Source organism: Amblyomma mixtum, chromosome 9 (genome assembly GCF_055824585.1).
Source record: "Amblyomma mixtum isolate Tamu chromosome 9, ASM5582458v1, whole genome shotgun sequence".
Lineage (NCBI taxonomy): Eukaryota > Metazoa > Arthropoda > Arachnida > Ixodida > Ixodidae > Amblyomma > Amblyomma mixtum.
The window spans coordinates 115,392,231-115,418,852 of NC_143020.1; the positions used below are offsets into that span (position 1 = coordinate 115,392,231).

Sequence of the window (26,622 nt, forward strand, 5' to 3'; positions counted from 1 at the left end):
CAAACTTCCACCGTCACGGAACTGCGGCCGCATTCCTCAGAAGAAGACATTTATTTCCAAATAAACATTTCTTTTATCATCTACAGCTGCGTCCGCAAGGAAAACTCAGCTGCAGTGTACTTTAATTAAAATTTCCACCGCGTGAAAGAAGGTTGCAGCAACAGACTGCACTTCGTAGGCGGAAGGTAGAACTTCAGGGCGTCAATCTTTATTTCCTGTTTCTGAAAGCGATTCTTTCTTCTAGGCTCTAAATAAACCTGCCATTCTGACCAGCAGCAATTTCAAATGCAGCCGGCATCACTGACTTCGAGAAAGCAGCCCTAGACACCTCAAAAAAAGTTGGAGAAGTAGCGTGCACAAACGCCGCGCCGCAAAGGGTTAAATTACTTCGAGATCCATGAAGCTTAGCGTGAAGCAAAGTGGAGACACCTTTCGCCAGCTTGCACACACTAAACATACAAGAGTAAAGAAAGCTTTCCTCTAGCGCGCATCCTTTTATAAAATGATGAACGCTAGAGGACAACTTTACTTCCCTGTTACTCCCAGATAGGCGTATTCGTGCGTTCAGAGTGCAGACAGACAGAGTCAGTCAAATGTTTTAGGGGAATCCCCCAAGGTGGAGCAGATTTGTAAAAAGGGAGTAATTACTCATTGACGTCCACCCAAGCGCAGCCATGCGGCTACAAAGGAAGGCTGTACAGCTTTCTCAGAAACTTCGCAGTTAAAGAAAAATTCGTCCTGGTCCGGGGTTAGAAACCGGGACCACCGCTTTACCGGAGCAGTCGCTCTACCAATTGAGCTCACCGCGGTGGTCCCGGGTTTCGAACCCCGGACCAGGACGAATTTTTCTTTAACTGCGAAGTTTCTGAGAAAGCTGTACAGCTTTCCTTTGTAGCCGCATGGCTGCGCTTGGGTGGACGTCAATGAGTAATTACTGCCTTATTACAGACAGAGTCAGCCACCCACTTTTAGGGCGCTTAGGGAAAAACCAGCACTGGCTGTGTTTATTTCTTTGTTTCCGTCATTAAAGGTGAGTTGTCTCTGAATAAGGCCCCTTTGTCCGCACAACTGCATCCAACACTAACTGAACATCTTTAAATGAAAGGTCTGGGCAGAGACCTGTCAAAGTGGGTTACAGAACTAGACGAAACAAATTAGTACGTCGAATGTCTCTCACTAAAATTTTTCACACGCTTTAGCCTTAGGACGTCTGGAATTTTCAGTTATGGGAACTGGACCGAATTCGTATCAGCTAGGTAGAGTAGCCAGGATCGAGATATCCATTACATTTTCAATGTTATAAAACTACAATTGCGCCGCGTATCCTAATTTTCACCCAAGTTGAATGCATTTTGGTTCAGTTTTTTTTATGCCTTTCCGAATTCAATACTCAACACTCCTTTCAACGGCTGTGTGGCTCAAAGTAAAAATAAAACTGCCTTTTTTAATGAACAAGAGTAATTCATTTACAGCTACATAAAGAAGTGTGCTTCCTGTGAGGACTCAGCGAGAACTAGGCTACCACGCGCTTCTATGCGCACTGCCCTATGTAGCAGCTCAAAACTTTCACACCTGCGCACTATTGCTTCGATGCCCAGGCCCGTGTTGTCTGTCCCCCGCGACGGTCAGTGGGGCTACAACGTCAACGGAAGCTTCACCGGAGCCATCGGAATGTTGCAGAGGAAGGTTCGTGAACGTGCACCACTGAGTGCGACTCCTAGTCCTTTCATTCGCGCCACTCATGGCGGAAGTAAAAAATCCCAAATGTGAGATTAGCGTAAATCAAAAAGCTACCTTTCACGGATGGCAAATGTGCAGTTTCGCCAAAACAGGGCATTGTTTAAGGATAAAACAGCATAAACTCCAAGTACACTGGCAGACCACCAGACGTTTTTCCGCGCTACAAACAGTAGCGACTTTGTAAAAAGCAAGTTGGTTCACTGCGCTTCGAGGATCGTTTGTAAGAAATCACGAGAGTCAGCCGATGATAAACAAGACACTTTGTGCCTTTTTATACTTGTGCCTTGTTATACTAACAACGGGACAACCCTAGGTGGTCGAAATTTCCGGAGCCTTTCACTACGACGTCCCTCATAGCCTGAGTCGCTTTGGGACCTTAAACCCCCATAAACATAAACCTAAAACGACAAGGCGCTGAGCGCAAGCTAATAAATAGAGTTTATTCGGAGCACGTGCAGCAAACAACCGCGCGCCGGCAAAACACACAATAAAAAACAAAATTCTAGAACGCAAAATAAAAAAAAAAACTTTAACGTCTGTGCGCTGGGTGTCATTGTTTTGCCCCGCCAGCCATCGTTTGCGTGTTTCGGTCATGTTCAGCAGATAGCCTTGATTTGGTGTATCTGGCCTCTCACTTTTTTATTTCAATAAGTACGAGTCGCTGCGGCACTTTGTGAGTGAGTGAAAAACTTTACTAAGCTCTAGATTTGATTTTCATCTGCGGCTGTCAGATGGCTTTATCCATCTGCTTGTGCAAAGGTCGGCTGCCCTTAGTCCAGGGCTCCGCTGGAAGCTGCTGCGGCACTTAAAACATTTAAGTCTTAAATATTTCGCTTCTCAGATGTGGGCACGGGTAACCCCCGAGAACCGCCCTAATTCTTCGCTCAGACAGAGCATGCGCGTGTCCGTAGGAGGCGGACCTGTTCATCGGCCCCGCTGGTCTGATCGCCGAGCGCCTGGAGGCAGCGAACTGCTACCCCTACGTGTTCGGCTACTCCACCATACTGGCGCCGCACCCGCGCAAGCTGATCGACCCCTTCAGCTTCGTCAACGCTTTTCAGGCAGAGGTAAGCGTGCTACCGACAAAACAGCCATGCCTCTATGCGTGGATTGGTCGGCACAGATCATGGGACAGGTAGACTGCGAGTAACAAGATTCACCAATATTTGTTTAGGAAACGATGCGGAAGTTTCAACGAGAACATAAAGAAATCCCCATAGATACGTATAGTTTTCATCAATGATCGGTACGTATAATGTCTTGTTCCCATTGTTTAGTATACCACCCAACCACTAAATTCTGCTCCCACGACATTCGTCAGTTGGGCGTTTCTAAAAAGAAATGAAAATAATATCGCAAAGCTCACACCGTCTGAAGCACAACAGTCTTCTGCTCGCATGACGGGGAGGAGCTATTCCTATCGCAAAACCACGACACTTGCACACTGAGAAGTATAAATTACCTTTTTCCTCTCCTTGAGGATTGTGGCGGAGTCAGTTTTCGTAATTTAAGACGGCTTGATATTAAAAGGAATTCTCTGGAATTCTGTAGGACTTACTTTCATAGCAACTTCATGAACGTTAGTTCCCTCTGCTGTTCTGTTGCTTTGCAAATACTTTGCGAGGAAGCACTTCACCACCCTGACTCTGCGGACGAACTTGAAGTACTGTATGGGTCACACTTAGAGGGAACATGGCAACGCGTGTCCGTCGCGCTATGCGAAGCGGTGCCGACAGCCGGTGAGAATCAGTGGAAAAGGCGCATGCACAGTGAGCATGACAAGGTGCTCTTTCCGCGCATGCGCCTATATAGTGCAGCCAAACCTCGCCGACTCTAGGCGACAGCGCTTGGGGTTCACGAAGCGTGGCGTCCACGCGGCGTCGTGCTCTCTCTAAGTATGACGCATACTATACTGCACGCTGGAGGTGAAGTACAAGCCGGCACGAAGCAACAGCTCTTGACAATGATATCTTCCATCTCTATTTATGTATATTATGCTGTAAACGAGGCAGATCACAAATACAGACTCGAAAACAGAGTTGGTGCCGCTGAAAGTCTGACAACAACATTCTCGGACAGAAATTTTGAAAAATTAAAAATTTTAAGATACTGTCTTGAAAATATTGAAGGTAATGGTCCATTCTTATTATATGTAGCTAAATCTTTATTTTAGAGCGTTTCCATCGATCGTAGCGATCAGTTAACACTGCCATAGGAAACCAATGGGGGACGCTTTTGACGATAGCGAAATATTAATAGAAAAAAAAAACACGCAAGAACGCAGTCGGGTGACCTGCGGATATACTGATTGTTACAGTGAAGTCTTACGTTATATCAACAAACTGCGTTCATAAACGGTTTGCCGTTCAGAAATGCTTTTGTCGAGAATTGTTGGGTATGTGCCGATTTCGCCACCCAGGTGTGGGTGGTGATATTCCTGAGCTGGTGTCTGGTGGCCCTCGTGTCCACGTTGGGAGAGTCCCTGCTCTCGACTCTCCCGCCTGGTTCCGGCTCTAGGCTGGGACTCGCAGGCTACTGGAACCGCCTCTGGGTTTACCTGCAGTTCATGTTGCCCCAAGGTATCTACCCCGAAACAATTCAATTCACGGCTGACCAACATGCGCGGATGAACATGAACATGATGGACATGCGCGTATGCCACTGTGCACCGCGAAACGACCACTTATTCCGCATAAAAAAAATAATGCGTTGGAAACATCAACTATTTGTGTTCGCGTGACAGAAGGAGCTCTTTTGCGCAGGAAGCATTGTACTGGCACAGGTTTGCAGAATGACAGTTGTGATAACCATGGCTGCGACGTAGTAGGGAAGTAATGGGCATTGCGCCCACCGATTACGCCAAACTGCTCTCCTGGAAAAACATCTTGGCTTCGATATGGCTAGCTAAACGCACCGTTCACTCGGAATACTAGGGTCATTTTCTGTGTTTTCTCGTCGCAGTTGACCTGTTGACCTTTCAACTCCTAAATTGATGACATTTCCATCATTTCTCTATTCCCTGCCTCCTTTAACCTTGCTATGGACATTCCAGCCCTTGCTGATGTCCTGGAAGTGATTTCAACTTTTGACCACGTACACGATGACACACTAATCATCGCAGGTTGCAACAAGCAGACGTCGAACGAATTCGGCCGTGTCCTGCTGGGCTTCTGGTTCCTGGCAATGTTGGTGCTTATGTCGAGCCTCGGGGGAGAGCTAAAGGGCAGTCTCCTGGTCAGGGACCTGGAGGACCACGTGGACTCGGTGGACGACCTGCTGCGATTCCCGGCGCTGCGCATTGCAGCTGAGAAGGGCAGCGCCCTGGAACGCTTTTTTAATGTGAGTATCCGCAGCAATATGGTTCAGTGGCTGTGACCTTGAGGTTTCGAACACAAGGTCGTGGCCTCAAATCCCGGTCGAGGCGCTCATATTTAGATGGAGACGAAATGCAGAAACGCCCGTCCTTTCACCTCTCCCCCGGCGCGCTTCGAGTGTCTACATTGAGAGCGACAGTTACTCTGCTGTTCATATCGTGACAACAATTATTGTCAGCACACTGTGACCGCAAACGCTTCCACCTTTACGGACTGCGCATCTTCTAATAATCGCACCGACTGAAATCGTATGCCTTAGACTTCCAAAATGACAGTTCAACTGGCCTGAAAACAAAAAGACAAGACTTCATAGGCACGGCCTTATGGCTTTCCTTGGACAGTTCAATCATGGGGTGCTATGTGCAACCACTGGCGTGGGCAGCCTCGCTGCGAAGTCGACAGCACTGTAAAGAAAATAATCGCTCTCTGACCATGATCTTTACTTTTTGTATGCAAAATTTGATCGGGTGAGCCTTATAGTGTGAACAGAAAGTTCTGATAAGTTTCACTCTGTCTTATATGCACGCATCTCTGCCATTTCAGGAAAGATTGTCAACTACAACATCTGCTACACTCTGTCATGACGTGATCATTTGAATTTGTTACTTCTGTCTTTTTTTTCGTCTTGTTCTACTTTTTTTCTCTTCTATATTTTATATTTTCTCTATTTTTCTGTATTTCTATGTTCCATCTATATTTATATTCATTCTATATTTATATTCATGTTTGACTGCTGAACACCCCTGTACCACCTCCCCCCCCCCCCCCTTATGTAATGTCCCTAACGGGACCCTTAAGGGTTAATAAATGATGATGATGATGATGATGAAACCGTGATACTTTACCGGCACGGACGAGGTCTCCCTTCTTCGAACTTACACTGCTACGTATCTACCCTACCATAACATGATAAAAAATAGGAGGGGCACTTAAACTCCGCCTTAAGGGTACGACGCCATAGCGTAAATGGGTTATTGCCCACATATGCGGGATTGGCGATTCTCGACTTCACATTCATAGATCCCCGGGAGTCCTCTTACCACTTCTGGCGCAGTGGTGCAGCGGTTAAGCAATGCCCTGCGATGGCATGTCCTGCCACCGATAGGGCTTGCGCGACCTATAGGTTGCTCTTCTCGAGCAACCTCTCGCGACCAGTAATTGCCCCCTGTACCGATGACCACTTAACTCCCAATCCAGCGGGCAGATTGAGACGTCACAAGGTCATGTGACCTAGATCGCCCACCTAGGTTGCTTTTGTGGGGATTTTTGGCTCACAACTCGGACAACGACGCCGGTTTTTCTGCGGAACATAAGCCTTAACATTTTCGCGTTCAAATGGTCAATGTGTGCAGGAGTATCAGTCCTCTACGCTATACTTGAAGTAATAGTAACAGCTGAAGTATTAGTAACGAACTTTTTCTATCCCAGATTCTGTTGGTGACATATCTGGGCAGAGCCCTTAGGTGTAGGGCTACATCAGCGGCAGCTGTCCTGCAGGCCCGGTTGATCAGCTATTGCAGTTCAGAGAGCAGCTTCCAATATTGAGAGGTTGGGGTCTGGAATCGGTGTTAAGTCAGAAGGGTTAGGAGCCTCAGTTCACTAGCCAGAGAAGCCTGGGATTCCCTTTTTCAAGGCTAGCGGAGGTAGGCTCCCCTCCTACCCCTAGTTCAATTTCTTTGCGTTGTATGTTGTCCCTACTTTTTTTGGTCGTGTCCGCCAACACTTTCGTCCGCCCTGAAAAGCAACACCTTCAACTTTACGGAAAGTAGCGGGGCCATTTTGTAAACGACTGTGTCGAAACTGTGACTGCATGTCTTTTCACAAGCGCAAGACACAAGCACAAGGCACAAGCGCGATTTTGTCTCTCTTTTCTACTCTCTGTCCCATTTTTTTCGCGCTCTGTTACGGTGAAAATATCTTCAGCTTCGTTTAGTTTTCGGACACTTAAGTATACCACGTGACTGAACATGCGCGCAGGAGTGCACGTCGCTGCATATTCACCACACCTGTGCAGAGACCGGAGCACCCGACGTTCCGCAGCCTCCTGCCCCGGCTGGAGCCGGTCAAGGGTTCGATGACGTCACCGCAAGCTGCCGCATCCATACTGGACCTGGTCGAGGCCCGCACTCACGTGTTCGTCGTGCCGTTGACGTACCTCAAGGGGCTGCTCAACGCGCGCTACGGTGCTCGCCAAGGACGCTGCCGCTTCCACGTGGTGCGCAGTCCTCTGTCCCTCACATCGGTCGGCATGTTCCACCGCAAGGACCTGCCGGCAGAAGTGCGAGAAGCTATAGAGAAGAGGTACTGCTGCAAGTCGTCGACATTAACGAGGGAACTCGCATGGTATTGCATTCGTTGTAGATGCGCAAATGAAAATTAAAGGGGACACTTATGCTCCGCCTTAAGGGCATTACGTGATAGCGTAACGGGTTAATGCCCATATATATGCAGAATTGGTCTTTCTTGACTTAACATTCACAGATCTCTGGGAGTCCTCATACCATTCCTGGAGCAGTGGGCCAGCGGCTAAGCGGTGCGCCACTGTCCTATGATGGAATGGCAGGTGCTACCACCAGTGGAATTAGTGCGATCGATGTTTTCCTGAGGAAACTTGAGCGACCAATAATTTGTTTAACCGACACCTGCCTGCCAGGTTGTATGGGTACGTCCTGTTTTATGGGTACCATCAAGTGTCAACACACACTTACAAGAAAGAGAGAGAGACGGGGTTTCGCTCACTGGGGCAAGTAAGGTTTACGCATTAATATTCTACAGCAGCAGTAATTACGCTAAATCCGGATGTCGAGCATACGTTAAGAATTCGCCAGAATGCGAAGGAACAAAGAAAAGGCTCCTAACCGAGCAGTCGATTTTCCCATTGCCACATGCCCTTCCATAACTTTAGTCCTTACCTACAAAGTTAGACTGGAACGCAACTGGTCTTAATAATCATTGGCAAAAAACTTTCTTCGCCTGTATTATCAAGCACTGCCTATCTGAACACATACGCACAGGAATTTACCCTGAAAAACCTTTCTGAAGTCACGTGTTCACTGAACTGGTGCGAATGTACTATTACATAAGCGTGAAAAATAAACGCAAACAATCCGGCGCCCTAACCTGACTCCGGCAAAGCTTCCACACAGTGGCCGATGACCTGCGGCCAACGCCAATAGTGAAAGAAACCCAAGAGAGGCAGAACTATTTCACTGACACATTTCGGTAGTTCTTTACGCTGCATTTGCATAGGGCACGCGAACATTAGTGTTCGGTTACATTCGGTCCTCACAGTTTTTTCAGCTCTTCCAGGGTGTTGACGTCATCTGCCTCTTCTCCTACCCAGGGCCCGCTACATGATCGACAGCCACATCTTCGAGCGCATGATCGACACCAGAGTGATCAACTACACGCGCTGCCTGCAAGAGGAAGAGGACCACGTAGACGCACTCGGCATCCAAGACGTGCACGGGGTGTTCTACCTCTACCTGGCCGGTGTCTGCGCCTCCCTGATGGGCCTCGGTGCCGAGTGGGCCTGCTACACTAGGCGGCGAAGCTCGAGGGCCTGAGTCAAGAAGAGCTCGGCGCAAGGAGACGCCGTGGAGAATAAAATTTTATTTCTGCGGAACTTTCTTTGCAACCTCTGCCCGACACATGAAGACCACAGCGGCCATCTGTGCAAAGCCCTAGGCTTGGTTGGCTGCTGTATGTTGATCCTGAATGCTGCAGATACGGTATGCAGGACTCAGATGCATAACAAGTCACTCTCACGTAGGCAGCCAAATTTAAGTGTCGAGTTTCTCTCATTAGACTGAATCCTGTAACGCTACGCTGGTCAACTTGAATAAGAGGTCAGCTTGGTTCACGACGATGTTCAACAACGATATGGTTCACATAAATATGATGTTTGAGCGAAATATTTCGCATTCGCTTAGCGGTGGCATATTATGATGATCATGACTTGGATGATAAAAAGAAGAGTCTTTCTAATGAGTCGAGCCCGACCGAACCCACAAAGAGAATGAATTCATTAACAACCGCCGTACTGTGCGGTATAATTATTTGTCTCTTGATTTAAAACTACAGTCCATTTATTCTGTCTCTTGTCATTGGTCGCTGTTCCAGCTGACGTAGGCCTTGGAATAAAACGTCATGTTGGTCATGACATAAGCACGCCCATGATGCCAGTCGCTTACAAAAGCGGAATAAAATTTATAAACGCCTTCCGCTCCCATGCCGCAGGGACGGGCTGGCGACAACGCCCACGAACGACGCGTTTGGCACGCCTGGCCAGCCCTTTTTCGTGCCCCCCCCCCCCCCCCGCCCCCACCGCTCCTCCACTTGAAGGTCAAATGTGGCCTCCCGGTGGCCTTGGCTCCTGCTAGGCCAGTGAACGTTTCGCTTAAAAAAAAAAAAGAAGAAACGGTAACTGGACAGATTGTAAGCTGCCTTTTCCTTTACTGTACTCTCATATGCTACTCCATTCTGCCACTGTATTCTACAATGCTTATCCGATAATGTTCGCTGCAGGCCTTTTTTGAAGTACAGTCTTTGTCAAAAGTAACCAGGCTGCTTGGTTTGCTTCTAGCTCGTACAATGGAGCCCTTACAGCTTCCCTGAAATTGAAATGGTCATTAAAGGTAAGGACTGGGGGCCTTCTTACCTTCCAATAACTTTTGATCTTTAGGAAAGTCATAAGGGCTCCATATAGAAGCTTGAAGCAAAACATGCAGCCTGGTTACTTTTAACAAAGACGGTACGTTAATTAGCCCACTGTTGCCGCGTTATGACTGTCTTTTTTCATGGCTATGGCTTTACTTTTTTATCATTTCAAAATGGGCATTAAAGCTTTCATGTGCAGTATTTGTCGCTGCTGTTGTCGTGCCATTTCTATCGTAACACATGAATGAAACAACCCAACTCCTAAATGGCGCGCTCGGCACTCCACAGATGAAAATGAAAGAATCACGCATCGTCTTGGCCGTCATTTAGAGCATGACAGCTCTGGTCACGTCACCCAGCACCAAGTAACGCATGACGTCATTGCAAGGCGCCTTGGTAACGCGTCCCGCGGTCTGGTTGGAACAAAGTGACGCCACCACTGCAAATAGCACTGGCTAAACCTGGCGTTGACCAAATAATAAGGAGAATCCCAAAAGGTGGAGTAGATTTTTTAATAAGGGAGTAATTACTCATTGACGTTCACCCAAGCGCAGCCATACAGCTACAAAGGAAAGCTGTACAGCTTTCTCAGAAACTTCGTAGTTAAAGAAAAATTCGTCCTGGTCTGGGGTTCGAACCAGGGACCACCGCTTCACCGGAGCAGTCGCTGCTCCACCGGGACCACCGCTTCACCGACTGCTCCAGTGAAGCGGTGGTCCCGGGTTCGAGCCCCAGACCAGGACGAATTTTTCTTTAACTACGAAGTTTCTGAGAAAGTTGTACAGCTTTCCTTTGTAGCTGTATGGCTGCGCTTGGGTGGACGTCAATGAGTAATTACTCTCTTATTAAATAAACCTGTCGTCGCACGCCGGTAATTATCTCGTGAGTTTCTTTTTTCTTCTGTTCATGCATTCAGTAAATCCCTATTAAACTTTCAGCACCCTTTTCGGCCTATACGACGCAGAAAATTCCTCTTCCACGCTACAGCTGAAAGCTGGAAACCTCGCTAAGTTTCGCTGCAACTTTTTCCTCCCCGGACACTTACGCCAGACAGCTGCCTAGCCCTCTTAGAAGCGTTACCGCGCCTCTCGCTCAAGCACGGGGCATCAAGACTTCTGGGCTGAAAGGAGCATGGCTATAAATAATTTCTGAACTTAACACGAGTAAGCTAGCTGCTGAGAATTTATTTTGCTACTCGGAATCCTTTTCTCGCGTCTATATTATTCGCTAATTCCTCCTTTTTATCCCTTGTCTTCTAACTACTCCCTACTTAACAGAATAATCATACGTAAGCCGTAATAGACAATCTGAGTTAGAACGGCAAGCTGGGTGAGTCTCGGAAGTTCACTCCTGTAGGGGATTTCGCAGCCTAAAAAGAAAGGTGTTCGCGTTTTCCAGTGCACTAGTTGATCGAGTCAGCTCTGTGCATAGCACGTTTTAAAGAACGCGCTGAAAAACTAAAACGTAGTAGGAAACGTTGCAGTAAATGCTAGTCGGAACGAACGTTTTGCAATACTTTGTAAACCCCAGGAAATGCTTTGTTTCGTGCGAGCTGCTATAAAAAAAAAAAAGAAGTTTCGTTTCAATTTTGACTGGGCAGCCTGGTTCTTGTTTAATTGGCGAAACTATCAGCCTGGCTGCTTGCGTGACTGTCAGGTGAAATAAATTAATTCAGTGGTGAATTCAGCACTGCCTTAATTGCGTTCACCTCCTCATGACTTCAAGTTTTGAGGGCTGTCTAGATAAAAGCAGCAAAATTGTGAGGCAGCGCGCGCTGCCATAGGTAGACAGCTATGACGTCAAAACGTTAGGGGCTGACTCTCGTTAGACCAATGAAGAGAGACTCGGCGTCTCGCCCTATTTTTCGTGCGCAATTACACTTCTCTTCTTTCTCTGTGTTTGTTTGTTTCCGCTGGATGGAGCGCCTGTCTCAACACAACCGAAGTCGGAAGAGAAGGTAAACCGAAAGTAAGAACGTGTCGAAACCTTCTCTCTTTTACGGCCAGCGCAAAAAAAGCAAGAACAAGTCCTTGGGCAGAAAGAAAGAGATAAGCTCAGTAAGCACCTTTCGAAGCGCATATTTAATGATCATTCATCTCAAGGTTTTTCAAACGATCAGTAAACGACCGCTATGACATGAACTTCGTCGGGCAGAAAACAAAAGGCGCATTTCGTAACTTATCGGTGGCCATCGCTTCCATGATGAAGTCTGAAAACCAATACGTTTCCCGAGGTGAAAGGCATACGTTTTCATTAGGTAATAATGATCGCACGGTAGGCAATGCCAAGAATGTAATGGAGCGAATTGCAAGTAGCAGCACCCTTCATCAGCGGACAGAGCAGTCATTAAAACTCGCCGTCTGCATAAAACCTATCGTTCCTGCCCCTCCCATAGAGTGAATTAAGACTCATCGGTGTGCGAAGTAGATGAAAACGCGAACTTATTGTTTTTCCCCCTTGCTGAAGGTAGAACAATTGATTGGAAGACTCTTTTGCATAAGTACTTTCTAGTTACTGATCAGACAAGAACAGCCAAAAAATAAGCCTATAATAGAACCGAAAACAAAAAGGACGCTGAAAGGCAGGCTCCTTCAAGGACGTAAATGACGTGAGAAAGCGTTTGAAGCGTTCAGCAACGTATCACGTGACGTATTCAACTCAATGTTTCAGCTCTCACTTTTAGCAGACTTATGTACCACAAAACATCCTTTTTTTTTTTAGTATGGCCTGTGCGTCATATCACAAAGGGGGCAGTAGGGAAGCCAACCACGTACCTTTCCACTCAACCCTTTCTTGTTTCTTGGTTCTCTAATGTGTTACTGGGGTGCGTTGATTCATAACTACATGCACGCGGTGACATCTGAAATATTAGCTATTGCAGCCACGCATGCAGAATGCAAGCTTGTTAGAAGAAGAGGTAGCCTTGCAGTCAATAAACTTACTTCCTGCAGTTTTTCACACCAGATAATGACCTGCATGTATAACGACCTTCATTTGTCATTCGCCAAACTGAAGTCTGCAAACGAACTGTACGGCAGTAATGGCTTCGGAGGATATTGGATAGGTATGGGTGGTTTGGAAGAACGAAAAGGAGCCAAAATTAACTACTCAAGCATTAAGAATGAGCCTTATACGAGTAGAGGGCGCCTAATTTGGCTAAAAGCAAGAATTTATGGTCTGGAGACACACCAACTACAAAAAAAAAAAACATCTAGACGTGTTTATTTAAAGCGCTTGTTTGTGCCTCTGGATCGTTGCTATAATGATCTCAAAGTGGGCAGATTTGAACGGAGATATCTGCCCACCGAAACCACTTCCCAGGTTTCATAGCAGCTTCGAGTAAACTTAGCCCTTGTTTGAGCCAAGAAACACAGGCAGCATTTCTTGCAGTAGAAGGACGAAAGTAGGTGCATTTAGACTTTTATGCTACGCCTGGTCGGAGGTGGCGCGTGAGTTTGGTATAGAGTAGGTGGAGTGGCGCCCTGTCAAAGCCCTACTGCGACAACCTTCACGTCAGCTTCAGAACATCAAGGCCAGTCGAAGATGTTCTTCCCAAAAGTTGACGCACCGGCTAACGCAAGCACGGAGCAGGGATACCTTCGAGTCGTCTACCAAAACGTGAGGAAGTGACCTAATTCTTTCACGACCACTACATATTAGGCACATAAAAGGTGGGAAAAAAATTGGAGAGGACACTTAGAGCATGACGCGATAGCGCAGTGGGTTAGACTTACCATTCGGAGCAGTTTGACACCTTTGATTGTATTTCGTTTTCAGTTGTTTCAATTATTTAATGGATCAATTGCACACTCAAATTTTTCTTAATTAGCATAACCAAGCTTTGAGTTTGCATTCTGATCATTGCCACACCTTTGAATCACCCTTTTTATTTCTTTTTACTTTTTGTTTCTGTAATTAATCAATTAATTACAATTATTTCATTAACTGTTCATCGCTTATCACAGACACTAATAAAGCAGCAATCACTAGAAGCACAAATGACTATGATACGTTTTTTTTTTTTTTTTGCACAGCCCCCGATTATTTCCCACACGCGGTGACCACTACTACTACGCCGACGGCTTCTCGACTGACAATTTCAATAACTTGTCGGTTTGTTAGAAAATTATAGACATCTTTATCCTCTGGCTGCTGATAAGACTATGTTCTGCTAATAGACCACTTTATGAGCACGATTAGGCTCTCCAATCATTGATGTTAGTGGTGATGGCGCGCTGTCCGTATGGCTGCCAAACATAGTGAGGTAATTGCAGTCTAGGACACCGCTAAAATCACAGTAGATTTATTGTCAGTGTTACGTATCAGTTAGAAGACGTTACTCCTCAAGTTGGTTTAAATATTGGTGTAACAAGCCAATAGTACTAATAAGTATGCAGCAGTTCACACTTCCAGGATATCGTCACGGGGTGATGACAACGCCGAGGACAATGGACAAGCAGATAACACGGCAGAGCAATGAACTCTGTAGTGTACGCAAGTATTTTGATTACTGTTTCTCTTGAAATACGTTTATTTTACATTTGGTATGAAACAATTTTCCGTACTAAACAATGATATACTTTGTTGTTGCTGCTGATCCTTCACATCGTGACTGCCGTGGCCATTACACAAGTGCTTACACGTGCTCAAACCACCCACTCCTGCCGCCCTTTATCTGTCACCATCCTACATTGTGTTTTTTCATGCGTCTCTTCCTGCAGTAAACAACTGGCTGACGTCCAACAGTTCCCTTATGTGTTCCTTATTGCACATCTTCTTCTTTACCTAGTGCAAAGTGTCAAAGCAATCTCTGGCGGTATGCGCGCGCGCAAGTGCTCATGGGACGGAGTATTGTGAGCATCTAGACTGGGAAGTTGTTGCCAGAAGAGTGTTCTTTGTTTTAAACCCCGTTATTTTGCCACGATAAACTTAATTCAGCGGTGTTTTAGCTACTACTAGTGCAGAATAGCTACCAGTGTATATCGGCGGTGTCTCTGTTGAGGCGATCGGAGCAGGCACGCTCCTTGTCTCTTCACAACCTGCGCCCCAGTGCGAATACTCCTCGCAAGCTTAGCAAGATGTCGGGTGAAGATGTGAGGAAGAACAAAAAATGCGAACCCATTTAGGCTAACTTGGTCGACCTGCAGCTATTTGACGCTACCTCACTATCCAAGCTAAGCACTTGAGTTGGCTTTGTTACAAATATACACTTTAGACGATAGAGCACGCTTTACAGGCACACTACAAACGGGATTTTGTTAAGTGCTAAGCACTCGAACCTAGAGCGAAGGTTTCTAGATATGTTTCAATATCTTCTAACTGAAATCTTTCGTAATGCTTTCATTCCTTGAACAAACTTCCAAACTTAAAAATCTTGTATGTTGAATATGCTAGCTGTCTAGACTCGTTGTGTAAAAATTCATTCTGAACAAACGGCTACCCAACGTGTCGAATTCGTATTGATTTAGCAATGCACGACTCTACTCGGTGAATTGTAAACAAAGAGAACAAGCAAAACAGTGATAGACAGAAACACTCCACCATATAGACTGCGACAATGTCGTTGCTTTGTTTCGCTCTATTTTGTTCCTACGTAGTCGGTGTTCCTTTCCTTCTGCGGGTAGTCCCTAGCATTAGGAGAGAGAGAGACTCTTTAATGAAATACAGAGAATTTGGCCGGCGTTTAAAAATCGCTGGCATGCTATATACTCTGCGGCGCGTAAGGGCCATCAACATAGGAGATACATTTTAACTTTTTTCACGAAATCTGATGCGTCCCAAATGGCTAAAAGTTTTGCTTTCGAAGAAACGTATCGGCTTTGGAGTTTGCCGACACATCAGTACCAATTTCTTCACTCAATCGACCCACATCTTAGATCAAGACTCTCACCCAGAATTCCTCAACATCTGGAAATACTTTATCACCGGCTTCGTCTGAAAGCTGCATATACAAACGGCTTGCGATACCGTTTTGGACAAATGAACAGTCCTCATTGTGACAACTGTGCCTCAATAGAAAAGGTGGAACATATCCTACTTGAGTGCCCTGCGTATGCTAACGAGCGTGCGTACTATGAACATTGCATGCAGAAGCTCTGCCCAGTGCCCCTAACAATGGAAAAGTTTTAGGTCCCTTAGCCTGCCCTAGGCAACAGAGACTTGCAATGAAATTTCTATTTACATATTTAAGAGACATTGGACATATCGATAAGCTTTAAATTCACTTGCACGTTACCTTCATGCATTCTTCATGCAGTGAACTTCGTCACCCATTTGTCGGACTATGCACTCCATCATTCCACACGTTACATCAATACTCGCCGTTGCACCCTTAGTACCCATTTCATGGCCGCATTTTATCTCCGTTTTCTTTTTACCTCTTCCACACTGCTCTCATTCTGTCTTTATCTCCCAAATTCCCTAGCATTAGGTTTAAGTATGTAACACCTCCCCTGTGGAAACAACAGTAGCAAGAAATAAAAACGCAACCCATATCATAACACACACCAAAGCGCACAGCCTTTTGACCAAGAGCATTAACTCGAGAAGTGCAGCAGCAGTTGTCAAGCACGTTCCCTCTTGTATCGCGCATGCTTTGCCCAGATGTTTCCATTTATCGAGGCCTATCAGGACGATCACGGCCACCATCTGTCTGGACCGGTGGCCGAGATCTTGGCACTCATCGCCCGAGGACTTAATGTCACGTAAGTTTCCGTGCTGACGTGAGCTGACATTTACCCTTTGGCTGGCACGATTTGTCCTCAGGTGAACTTGCGCTAATACACTCGATCGCTCACCCTTCCCCTTATTGTTTAGCATCATCATGAATTCCAGCCGCTTAGCGGTGGTCAGGAATTGGGCATCAAGGAATGTGCATGAACGAAAAATCCACTCTTTGAAATAAAAAATCAGTGGTTTAAGCGTTCAAGTGTTTCCAGAAGATAATCTTTGGGACGTTCTTCTTACATCTGGAGGACACAGTAGTTCTTCCTTAGGGCATATAGCGTAGAGCTAAGAATGCGGCTATTTTCAGTATTTTTTTTTTGTTATGCCACCAGTGCTGTCGCCAGGTGTTTCTCACCAGCCAAGAAGTCTAAAAGAAGCTTTTCCTTGCAGCTAACCGCATCCATGTGTAAATGTTCTGCTTAAAGTAAGCCGTTGCTATGATACTGTTCGATTTTTGTAGCGTGTTTCGTGCTTGAGGTATCTGAATGCAAGTCGTTTACGCAAGGTCATCCTTACAACTCCCTATATACAAGTGTGATGAGACGGGATGTGAGGGGAGGCGGTATGGGCAGGGGGAAAGCGCATCAATGTACACTCAGCCCACTCCTCAGAAGGTGACCGCACTCTGCATAGTTTTCCTTCTCTCAAGGTTTTGCGAGATTGTTGCTCCATTTATTTATTTTTCTACTCGGACACGAAAACAATTTGAGGTTTCTTCAATGGCCCTGGCACGGTATCTAATGCGAGAACGCAGAGTGGACTAGGAAAAAAGGGTGTACACAGGGCACCACGTTAAAACATGTGATGTTCATTTAGCACAGTGTAAAAAAAAAACGCACATGAATGACCTAGATGCATAAGTTGAAAGTTGGTTCAGCGCAAAAAACAAACACAAAGAAAGGGAACGACACAAACAGAGCGCTTCTTTGTGTTCGTCTTTTGCGCTGAACCAAGTTTTAACTATATCCTACCAACTAGCCCAGCACGAAGTTTTGTTATAGATGCATAAGAACTGCAATAATTTTTTTCTTGTGTCTTCCTTTGCTATCTCTTTAGTGTTTCTGTACAAGTTACCAATCCCGGATGATTCAACGAGTGCCATTTACCCTAAACACCTTCTTTAGTTGCAGTTTCTTTACTTCTCCTTCAGCTTTAACACTGTGACTGTAACTAGAAAAATGTCTATTGCATCTTGTGCGTGAATCTCCAACTTATTCCTAGATGGCGCTCACGTCACAACACTGTCATCATTATTACGTGTAGTAGTTCGTCATAAAGTCATTCTTTTCTGTTCTGCCTTCGTGCTGGTCGCACGCCGGTTGCCCGCGTCGTCGCCGGCTAGTGGCCCGACGACGACGCGATGCAACCCCTACATTTTGCCGGCGAGTATGACGAGGAAGAGTAACTTGTTTTCTACGACACAATGCTACACTCATGGTAATGACAGTATGACTACATGTAGCGTCTTATAATGACAAGTGCGACATTCACTCGCAAGATATAAGAAAGTTTTTGTTTTTTCATTTAAGGGTTTCTCTCTAACTTAGGAGGGTAGATGTGTAGGCCAGTTGGTGTGTCGTCAGTTGGTGTGTCGTTGCCCTGTGTCGTCTTCTTTCCCTGTCCCGTCTCCGCTGCGGTGTTTAGCTCCTTCAGGTTTCTCTCTAGATATGGCGCATTTAATGAAGCAGCGCGTCTGCGGCAAACAAGATATAATATACTTGAACACTTTAAAGTATTTTAGTGCGTTAGCACTAGTAGGCCAATTTCGGGATTTTGGGCATACGTACGTCCCTGAAGCCTGCTTCATGGTAAGCCTCAGGACATGTGAAGTTCCACATCGAGAACTTTGAGGTAATAATAAATAATAAATAAACAAAGGCGGCCCACCTGCCCATCGTGTTGTGGGCAACCTGCAAGGTGTGTACACTTGGCAGGCCTGCGCGAAGTCCAGGGGAAAGGTTACACCTGGATGAAGGCTTTTAAGGTAAAGGCCTTCAGTGTAAAGGTCTTTAGATGAAATATCTTTGTGATAAAGACCTTTGGTTTATTGGAGTTTTACGTCCCAGAGCAACCCAGGCTATGAAGGACGCCGTAGTGAAGGGCTCTGGAAATTTCGACCACCTGGGGTTCTTTAACGTGCACTGACATCGCACAGCACACGGGCCTCTAGAATTTCGTCTTCATCGAAATTTGGCCGTCGCGGCCGGGATCAAACCTGCGTCGTTCGGGCCAGCAGCTGTGCGCAATAACCACTGAGCCACCACGGCGAGTGGTACAGACCTTTAGGTCGAGGGTTTTTAGGTCAAATGCCATTAGGATAAAGGCCTTTTGGTAAAAGCATTTAAGACGAAGGCCTTCATGGTAAATGTCTTCCGGGTAAAAGCTTTTAGGTAGAATGCATTCAGGCCAAAAATCTCTATGGTAAAGGCCTATAAGATCAAACGCCTTCAGGATGTAATAACCTTAAGTGCCCACTATAACAACTACACGATATTTCGCGCTTAGCCATGCTAAACCATCTGCTAATTTTTTTGTTGTTATTGCTGTTGAAAACAGGCCGGTGTTGTCTGTCCCCCGCGATGGCCAGTGGGGCTACAAGGTGAACGGAAGCTTCACCGGAGCCATCGGAATGCTGCAGAGAAAGGTTTGTAAACGTGCACTTCTTAATGAGCATGTCGATTCTATTCCGGTACATTCTTTCGATCCTCCAGGGTTGTCGACTCTTCGCTGCCAGGCGGAAAATGGTAGAAGCTCGATGTTACTCGACCTCCCTGCACCGTTTACCGACGCGTTAACTCGCTTCACTGCCATGTAACCTTACAAATTACGCCCATCTGTTTTTTTTTTTTTTTCAGAAAGTTTTTTTGTTTCCTTTGTGCAGAAAAGCCATGTACACGTACAAAGAAGTCTGCAATAACTGCAGCAGGAGCTGTGTTCAGAAAGGAAAAGCTCCAAGAACTTTCAGTTTTAAAAGAGTGCCAATGGCAAACACGTATCACACACAATTACTTGCAGGCATTAACAGGACACGAGCAGCTGCCTATGATCACAAATGCACAACGTATTGTGCGCGTCTTGTCTAGGACATAAAGACTTCGCCTTGCGCTAGTCAGCTCTCGATCTGTGTTCGGCATCTATTTCTGAGCTCATGTGTTTTGTTACAAGTACATTTGCCGATGTTTCTGATCGTTTGGGTAGATATGTAAATTAACATTTTCTAAACAGAGGCTGGCACAGAAGCAATGATCCACCTGCGCCCATCAGTCTTCTTCAGGCACCGTGCAGACACGGTGCGATTGAGCAGCCCACCTATACTTAGCACACAGTGTTCCACGCACTCAGGTACTATTAAAAGTTATCTTGCCTAGGAACGCCTCAAGCAGCAGCGGGACTGGATGCAACTTTGATAAGCTCCGAATGATAATTACACCACACACACGGACCGCTCTTGGTGTGTTACTGAGCGCTTTTTTTTTGTGCGATTTCAATTAAACCTTGCCTGCCCAAAAACCAAGCCTCCAGAGTCACCCAGAAAAATCCTGATTGGCTGACAGACAGTGACACCATCACCGTTGAGTTTGCGAGAAAGGTTGGTAGTTTGACGTCCTGAAGTTTTTCGAAGTAATACGATATTTGCAGTTACCTTTTAGTGTCGCAGTATAGAGTACTAATAGACAACCTACAATCCGTGTAAAGTCGCGCCCCAGGCCTGAGACTCAGGTCATCAAGCACATAAGTGGATTTGGCTCGGTAATGGCCGTGATCCTTTTCACCGACAATCTGTGGTGAGAGAGGAGTATTAGTGGCGATTATGATGATTAATCCTGGCATATCAACTGTCACGTACTAAAAGCCTAGACCACGGTGATTATTTCATACACAGAAAGAGGAGGTATCCTATCAATCGTTATTGGTGTCTCGCAGGAAGTGGATCTGTTCATCGGCCCGGCTGGTCTGATCGCTGAGAGACTGGAGGCGTCCAACTTCTACCCTTACGTGTTCGGATACTCTACCATTCTGGCGCCTCACCCTCGCAAAGCCGTGGACCCCTTCAGCTTCGTCAACGCTTTCCAGGAAAAGGTTGAAAACGCGAAGCCTTTGGTTGTTTTGCTACGGCAACTCTTTTGTTAGCACTGAACAAAACTGAATTATGGTGAAGAAAATGCAGGGACGAAGGAGCTGGTTCCAAAGAGCCTTCAGCACATTGTGTTAGACAAAATTTTTCTCTTCAATGTTTGCTGCTAGGCTTTACCTGGCTCTTAGGGTCAGTGGGAAAATAACGACAGCTGACCTTTAGCTCAGCTCTGCGGAACCAGACTCAGCTCTAAGGTGAGCATACATATGAATCCCGTTGAGTGCATTGCTGCCCAGTTCTTCGATGGATCCTTTCATGCACACTGTCACATTCGACGCTTATTTCACCTGATTCCCATCTTTCTACGCGCTCCAACGTATGGATAATCCCCGACACCATGAGTCGGCAATTTTGCAGCACCGTTCATGCCTGTAAGCCAAGGCTTTTGCTGCAAATTGAACTGCATCTCTGGAAAATGCTCTGTGAATGCGTTACAGCGCATTTACATTTCACTGAATATGAAATGTTGCGTGGAAGGCTAACCCTCAACCGCGTTGACGGCCAGCAAAATAGTAGCCAAGTCTGTAGATGCATTATTTGCAGCACTGCTTCTGCCGGTGGCTCGCATGCGCCTTAAGTGTGAGAACCACGGCGGAGACAAGGAAGGAAGATAGGATACTTTACAACGCAGCACGAATTGAGCAAAGGGCCAGGGGGGGGGGGGGGGGGGGGGCAAGGGCTAATAGCCTAGGCAACGTTTCGGCATGAGGACTTGTCTTCGTAAGGGGCCAGAGTAAGGCAAGTCTCATGGCCGAAACTTTGCCAAGCGTACTTAGGCCCACCCTCAGCCCTCATTCACTTTGGTTTGGGTTGCCAATGTGAAAGAAGAGGTTCTGGTATGGCCAGGAAGTCTGAGACCCAGTTGAACGCGCATTCTCCTCTCTTTCAGGTCTGGTTGGCGATCTTCCTCAGCTGGTTTCTGGTGGCCCTCGTGTCGACGCTTGGCGAGTCTCTCCTATCGGTGCTCTCCTCGGGTGCTGGTGCCGCCGCTGGGCTAGGTGATTACTGGGACCATCTGTGGACGTACCTGCAGTTCATGCTTCCTCAAGGTACGCGGCTGCCAGTCCAGTCCTTCAGCCCGCAAACATGACTAGTTATAAGGAGGGTAAGCAGTTACACTGGACCACTACAAATTCGCAATCGCAGGTTGCAACAAGCAGACGCCGGGCGAGTTCGGCCGTGTCCTGCTGGGCTTCTGGTTCCTGGCCATGTTGGTGCTTATGTCGAGCCTCGGGGGAGAGCTAAAGGGGAGTCTCCTGGTCAGGGACCTCGAGGACCACGTGGACTCGGTGGACGACCTGCTGCGATTCCCGACGCTGCGCATCGCAGCCGAGAAGGGCAGTGTCCACGAACGCTTCTTCAACGTGAGGATTCGGTTGTAGCGCTGCGCAGATGACTTGCGTAATTTCAAGAACTGCATATAGCTAAGCTCGAGAAAAGGTATTTACGTTATTGACTGCCTAGACGCTAGATGTGGAACCATCTACAATATGTGCCTCTATACTACTACCACATTACCAATAGCGTTTTTGATGGTCCCGTGGTCAGGGAAGGATCTCGTTGTGTAGTCCGCTTAACAGCGGTTATGCCCGATGCATAAAATAAGAAAAAAATCATTTCACCGGTGCTTAAGAACCATTTAGATTTTAAAAAGCGAAAAAAAAACATGCACCGGCATGTGTACGGTTTGTGTTGCTCAAACAGAAATCATCCATCTTCTATTCCTGAAATACTGGTGATAAAGGATCACCGTATTTCGTTCCCTGCTTCGCAAGTCCAGTCTAACCTCGTTATAGCAAAACGGTTTATAGTGAAATAATGGATACAACGAAGGAACGCCGATTCCCCTTGGAAGGTCGGCTAACACGGGCTATAACGAAGATACGGATATAACGAAGTAATCGTGGGGTCCCTTCAACTTCGTTGTAACGATGTTCAACTGCAGTATATTCTCTTAATTGCGGTTACAATAGTGGAGGACTCTCTCAAAAATAATATACTGCTGTAGTTGCTACGAACTGCACCTACATCGGTAGAGTCCTTGTTTGAAAGAAACTATAAAATTGGTAAATTGGTTTTTGATGAAAGGAAATGACGAGTGTCTGTCTCACATATCTCGGCGGACACCTGAACCGCACCGTGAGGGAAGGTAGGAAGATGTGAGTGAAAGAAGAAAGCGAGAAAGAGGTGCCGTTGTGGAGGGCTCCGGAATGATTTTGACCACCTGGGGATCCTTAAAAGTGCACTGAAATCGCACAGCACACGGGCGCCTTTTGCGTTCCGTCTCCACCGAAACGCGGCCGCCGCGGTCGGGTTCGAACCCGGGTACTCTGGCTCGGTAGACTAGCACCTTACCACTGAGCCACCGCGGCGGGTAAGAATCAGCATTCAGGAAGGCTTCAATATTGGCAGGGCAGAACACTTGGTGACTATATCCGGACGTAGTTATGCAGTAGGTTATCGGCATTGCTAAAGAAACGCCATAACAGCTGTCCTGTAGTTCGTTGCATTGAGTATCTTTCTTTTTCAGCGCCCAGAACACCCTACGTTCCGGAGCCTGCTTCCCCGGTTGCAGCCAGTACGGGTTCCCTGACGTCCCCGGAAGTGGCGGCGTCAATACTGGACATGGTCGAGGCTCGCACTCATGTGTTCGTCCTGCATTGACCTACCTCAAGGGACTACTTAACACGCGCTTCAGTCAACGCCAAGGGGGGATGCCGCTTCCATGTGGTGCGCAATCCGCTGTCTCTCACCTCGGTCGGCATGTTCCACCGCAAGGACTGCCGCCGATGTACGAGAGGCCATCGAGAAGAGGTACCATGTCCCAGAGATCATTGTGCTAACACTGAAGGTGTATGATGCTTCTCATTTTCTGAAACATTCAGTGAGAAAGCGAGTGCCTTTTGCACCACACTTAAGCAGCTACTGGAAAAAAAAGTAAGTCGAAGTCGGAGTGGTTAAGCAAGCAAGCCTCCGGATTGGCCACCCGGCACTTGGGGAGGGGGTGAAAAGGAAGAAGAAGGATATAGGAGTGTTCGTGAGAGGTTAACGGAAAAAATACAGGCTAAACTAGGCTCCAGCTTAGTTAAAACATTCAGCGATGGCCGTCAATGGTCGATGTCGATGTGAGTCTTCTCTACATCAACGTTCAACCTCACCAGCGAGAGCCCGACGAGTGTCTTCCGCATCAACCCCAGTACTGCACCTGCTGTGGGCTCGGCACCCCGTTTCTAGCAAAGCGCCCCCCCCCCCCCCCCCCCCCCCCCGGCGCGTTTTACTTCGCCCTAGCAATGGCTGAGCGATGACTGCACGAAACTCCCTCCTCGCCTCTCAGCGAATCTTCCTACTTTCTTCCTTTCTACTGCTTTTCCTGCCGCTTTGGATTAAGTTAATTTTCTAGTTTTGTTTCATTTCTCTCTCTTTCGAGTTGAAGTGCAGTGGCCGCTATGTTGGAGAGTTGTTGGTGCAGCCACTAGCCGGTAGGCCGAGATGAGAAAATGTCGTGGTGAGCGATACCTCTGCACGCAGTGTCGAGGGCACTGATATTTTTTATACAAGACGTGAAACTTTCCAGATTACGCACTTGCATATAATGGCTATCAATTCGACACCTTGTGGAATCTTTCGCGCCAAAGACCTTCGAGGCGACCTACCCTATAGTACGCAGTTTGTATACGAAGATAATTCGTTTTGAAGTATATCTACGGAACACGACAAGGCTGCACATAGCCATATACATAAAACAAACCTCAAAGCTTCTTCTACTTAACAGTGCGCAGGGACAGGAAAAAGTCGGGAAACACACAGACACAGCACTGACTGACAACTGAGGAATTTACTGCTTTGCTTGCAATAAATACAGAAAGTATCGTCTAAAAATACAAAGAAAGCCATGGAATCGTCATTTTGTCACTTCTGTCGTCATTGCTTGCTCAGATAACCCATTTCTTTTTTCGTCAATGTTAGTGATGGCGTGCTAACGCAGGTGGAACGATTCTTCTGAATGATGAACGCTTCGTATATTTCTCGCATGAGCTTTAGGGGGTATCTTCTCAGAATCTTGCAGCGTTGAAAGTGTGGAATGCATTCACAGTCCGACACGTGTCCCGCTAGCTTGCTGCCATATCCTTTTTCGATGTTGCCGACGTGTTCCATGAGACGTATGTTGATGCACCGTCCTGACTGCCCAACATATGACGCCCCGCATGACAATGGGATCTTATAAACTACATCACTGTCGCATTCGGTGAATTTGTCTTTGTGCTTTGTTTTACAACGTGCTGTTTTTTCAGCGCCTTGGTTGACCATTCTGCACAACTTGGATAATTTGCTGGGCGCATTGAAAACTAACGTCACACCAACTAAGTCCACACCATGCGCCCAGCATCGAAACGCGAATCCAAATCTCCCATTGAAACACGCTGGTCGGTTTCGCGCAGCAAAAAACTTGCTCCGGATAGCTGACCAAAATATTCCCTAAAGCATATAGCTAAGCTGAGCGGGTGCGCCCCGTATGGAATGGCCAAGGATGCTGCTGCTTTATAGACCGTAGACAAATCTTATGACCTTTTTTGCTTTTCTCTGCACCAATGTTTCCCCCTCTCCTACCCAGGGCCCGCTACATGATCGACAGCCACATCTTCGAGCGCATGATCGACACCAGAGTGATCAACTACACGCGCTGCCTGCAAGAGGAAGAGGACCACGTAAACGCACTCGGCATCCAAGACGTGCACGGGGTATTCTACCTCTACCTGGCTGGTGTCTGCGCCTCCCTGATGGGCCTCGGTGCCGAGTGGTTCTGCTACGTCCTGGCGGCTCGGAAGAGGGAGAGCCGAAAAATAATACGATTATTCGTGGCCCCTGCAACTAGGATGATGTAGTTGTTCAGTGCCCTTTGCAGCCCTGTTTGCTACATCACTCAACTTCACCTAGCCCTCGAAGCAACCAGCACATCGTAGACAACTATGCGTGCAAGTAATGATGGATCTATTTGTCGTCCCTGTTTTTCTGTCAGTACAACTCAAGCTGCCTTGATATTGTTACGGGGCAGTAGGCGGTCGCAGCAGGTAGAACCACACAAGGCAGAAGCACAAAGAACGGAAGTAACACAACACATAGACCGCCGCGAAGGATTTGGCCAGCGAGCACGCATGCAACGCACACTACTTCGTCCGCATTGTCGCCGTTCAATGGGTTCGTATATGAGGAACGCCCACGGCACCTGGCTTTAGAAAGAATAAAGGTACTTAGATGCTGCAACAAGAAGGAACGGAGCTGAACGCCGAAAAACTGACTCGACTGTGCGTTGCCTGTGCATAAAACAGAACCACGTTACCCTCACAATGTGTCATTATTTTACGAGCTTGTGACACAGTATATGTTTTAAATCTTGGGCCCCTTGCTTGTAAGAACAGTGTACACATCGTGCTGTACTTCGGGAGTTACACTTCTTTTTCTTCTTGATTTGACGCTGTACTTTTTTGGCAATTTCATTCTGTCTTATCACGTCACAATTGAAAATCGAAATTTTGTACACACTGCTCCGCATTGAACGCGCGCCTTAGAAAGCTTCGTTCAACTAAACCGGTGAATTTTACGAGCTCAAATTTCGCATAGGAATGACATTTGGTCGGCAGCCAAATTTTTTCGGGGTACTGGCCGGAATCGATCAGAAGGAGTTGGATATTTGCATCATCTGCGCAGACGACGAAACAAAACAAGCCACTCTCTCAGCAGTTTCACCGGTGGCGTCATCTCATTTGTCGGCTGTGGATATTAGGCGAACGAGATGGCGGGGGGGGGGGGGGGGGGTGCTGTGTGCGAGAGGGTTGAAGACTTCTTCAACTGCTTTATCAATGATCCCAAAAACTTAATTTGGTCAAAACTGCACGAAATTTGGAGACCTTCGTGAAAAAGCAACCTTATAATACGGCCAACCTCCCAAAACATTGCAACAATTGTCAAAACTGTACTCCCCTGTTCAGC

At 46.8% G+C, this 26,622-nt stretch overlaps 1 protein-coding gene and 1 pseudogene across 1 annotated transcript; both read left to right on the forward strand.

The window, feature by feature from the left end:
* Positions 1-2,833: 2,833 nt before the first annotated feature.
* On the forward strand, positions 2,834-8,680 carry LOC149330864 (glutamate receptor ionotropic, kainate 3-like). Its single transcript, XM_089559506.1, has 5 exons — positions 2,834-2,875; positions 4,160-4,319; positions 4,862-5,079; positions 7,129-7,415; positions 8,458-8,680. Exons 1-5 carry the CDS (start codon positions 2,834-2,836, stop codon positions 8,678-8,680), a joined length of 930 nt encoding a protein of 309 aa, XP_089415632.1.
* A 7,696-nt stretch (positions 8,681-16,376) lies between these two features.
* On the forward strand, positions 16,377-25,517 carry LOC149330865 (glutamate receptor-like; annotated as a pseudogene).
* The last annotated feature ends 1,105 nt before the right edge of the window (positions 25,518-26,622 follow it).

Bases quoted from the DNA above. Each gene is read 5' to 3' on its own strand.
- LOC149330864 (XM_089559506.1), top strand. From the start codon at position 2,834: ATGCCTCTATGCGTGGATTGGTCGGCACAGATCATGGGACAG. The intron at 4,320-4,861 runs GTATCTACCCCG...TAATCATCGCAG, and splicing joins GCAGTTCATGTTGCCCCAAG to GTTGCAACAAGCAGACGTCG. The intron at 7,416-8,457 runs GTACTGCTGCAA...TCTCCTACCCAG, and splicing joins CGAGAAGCTATAGAGAAGAG to GGCCCGCTACATGATCGACA.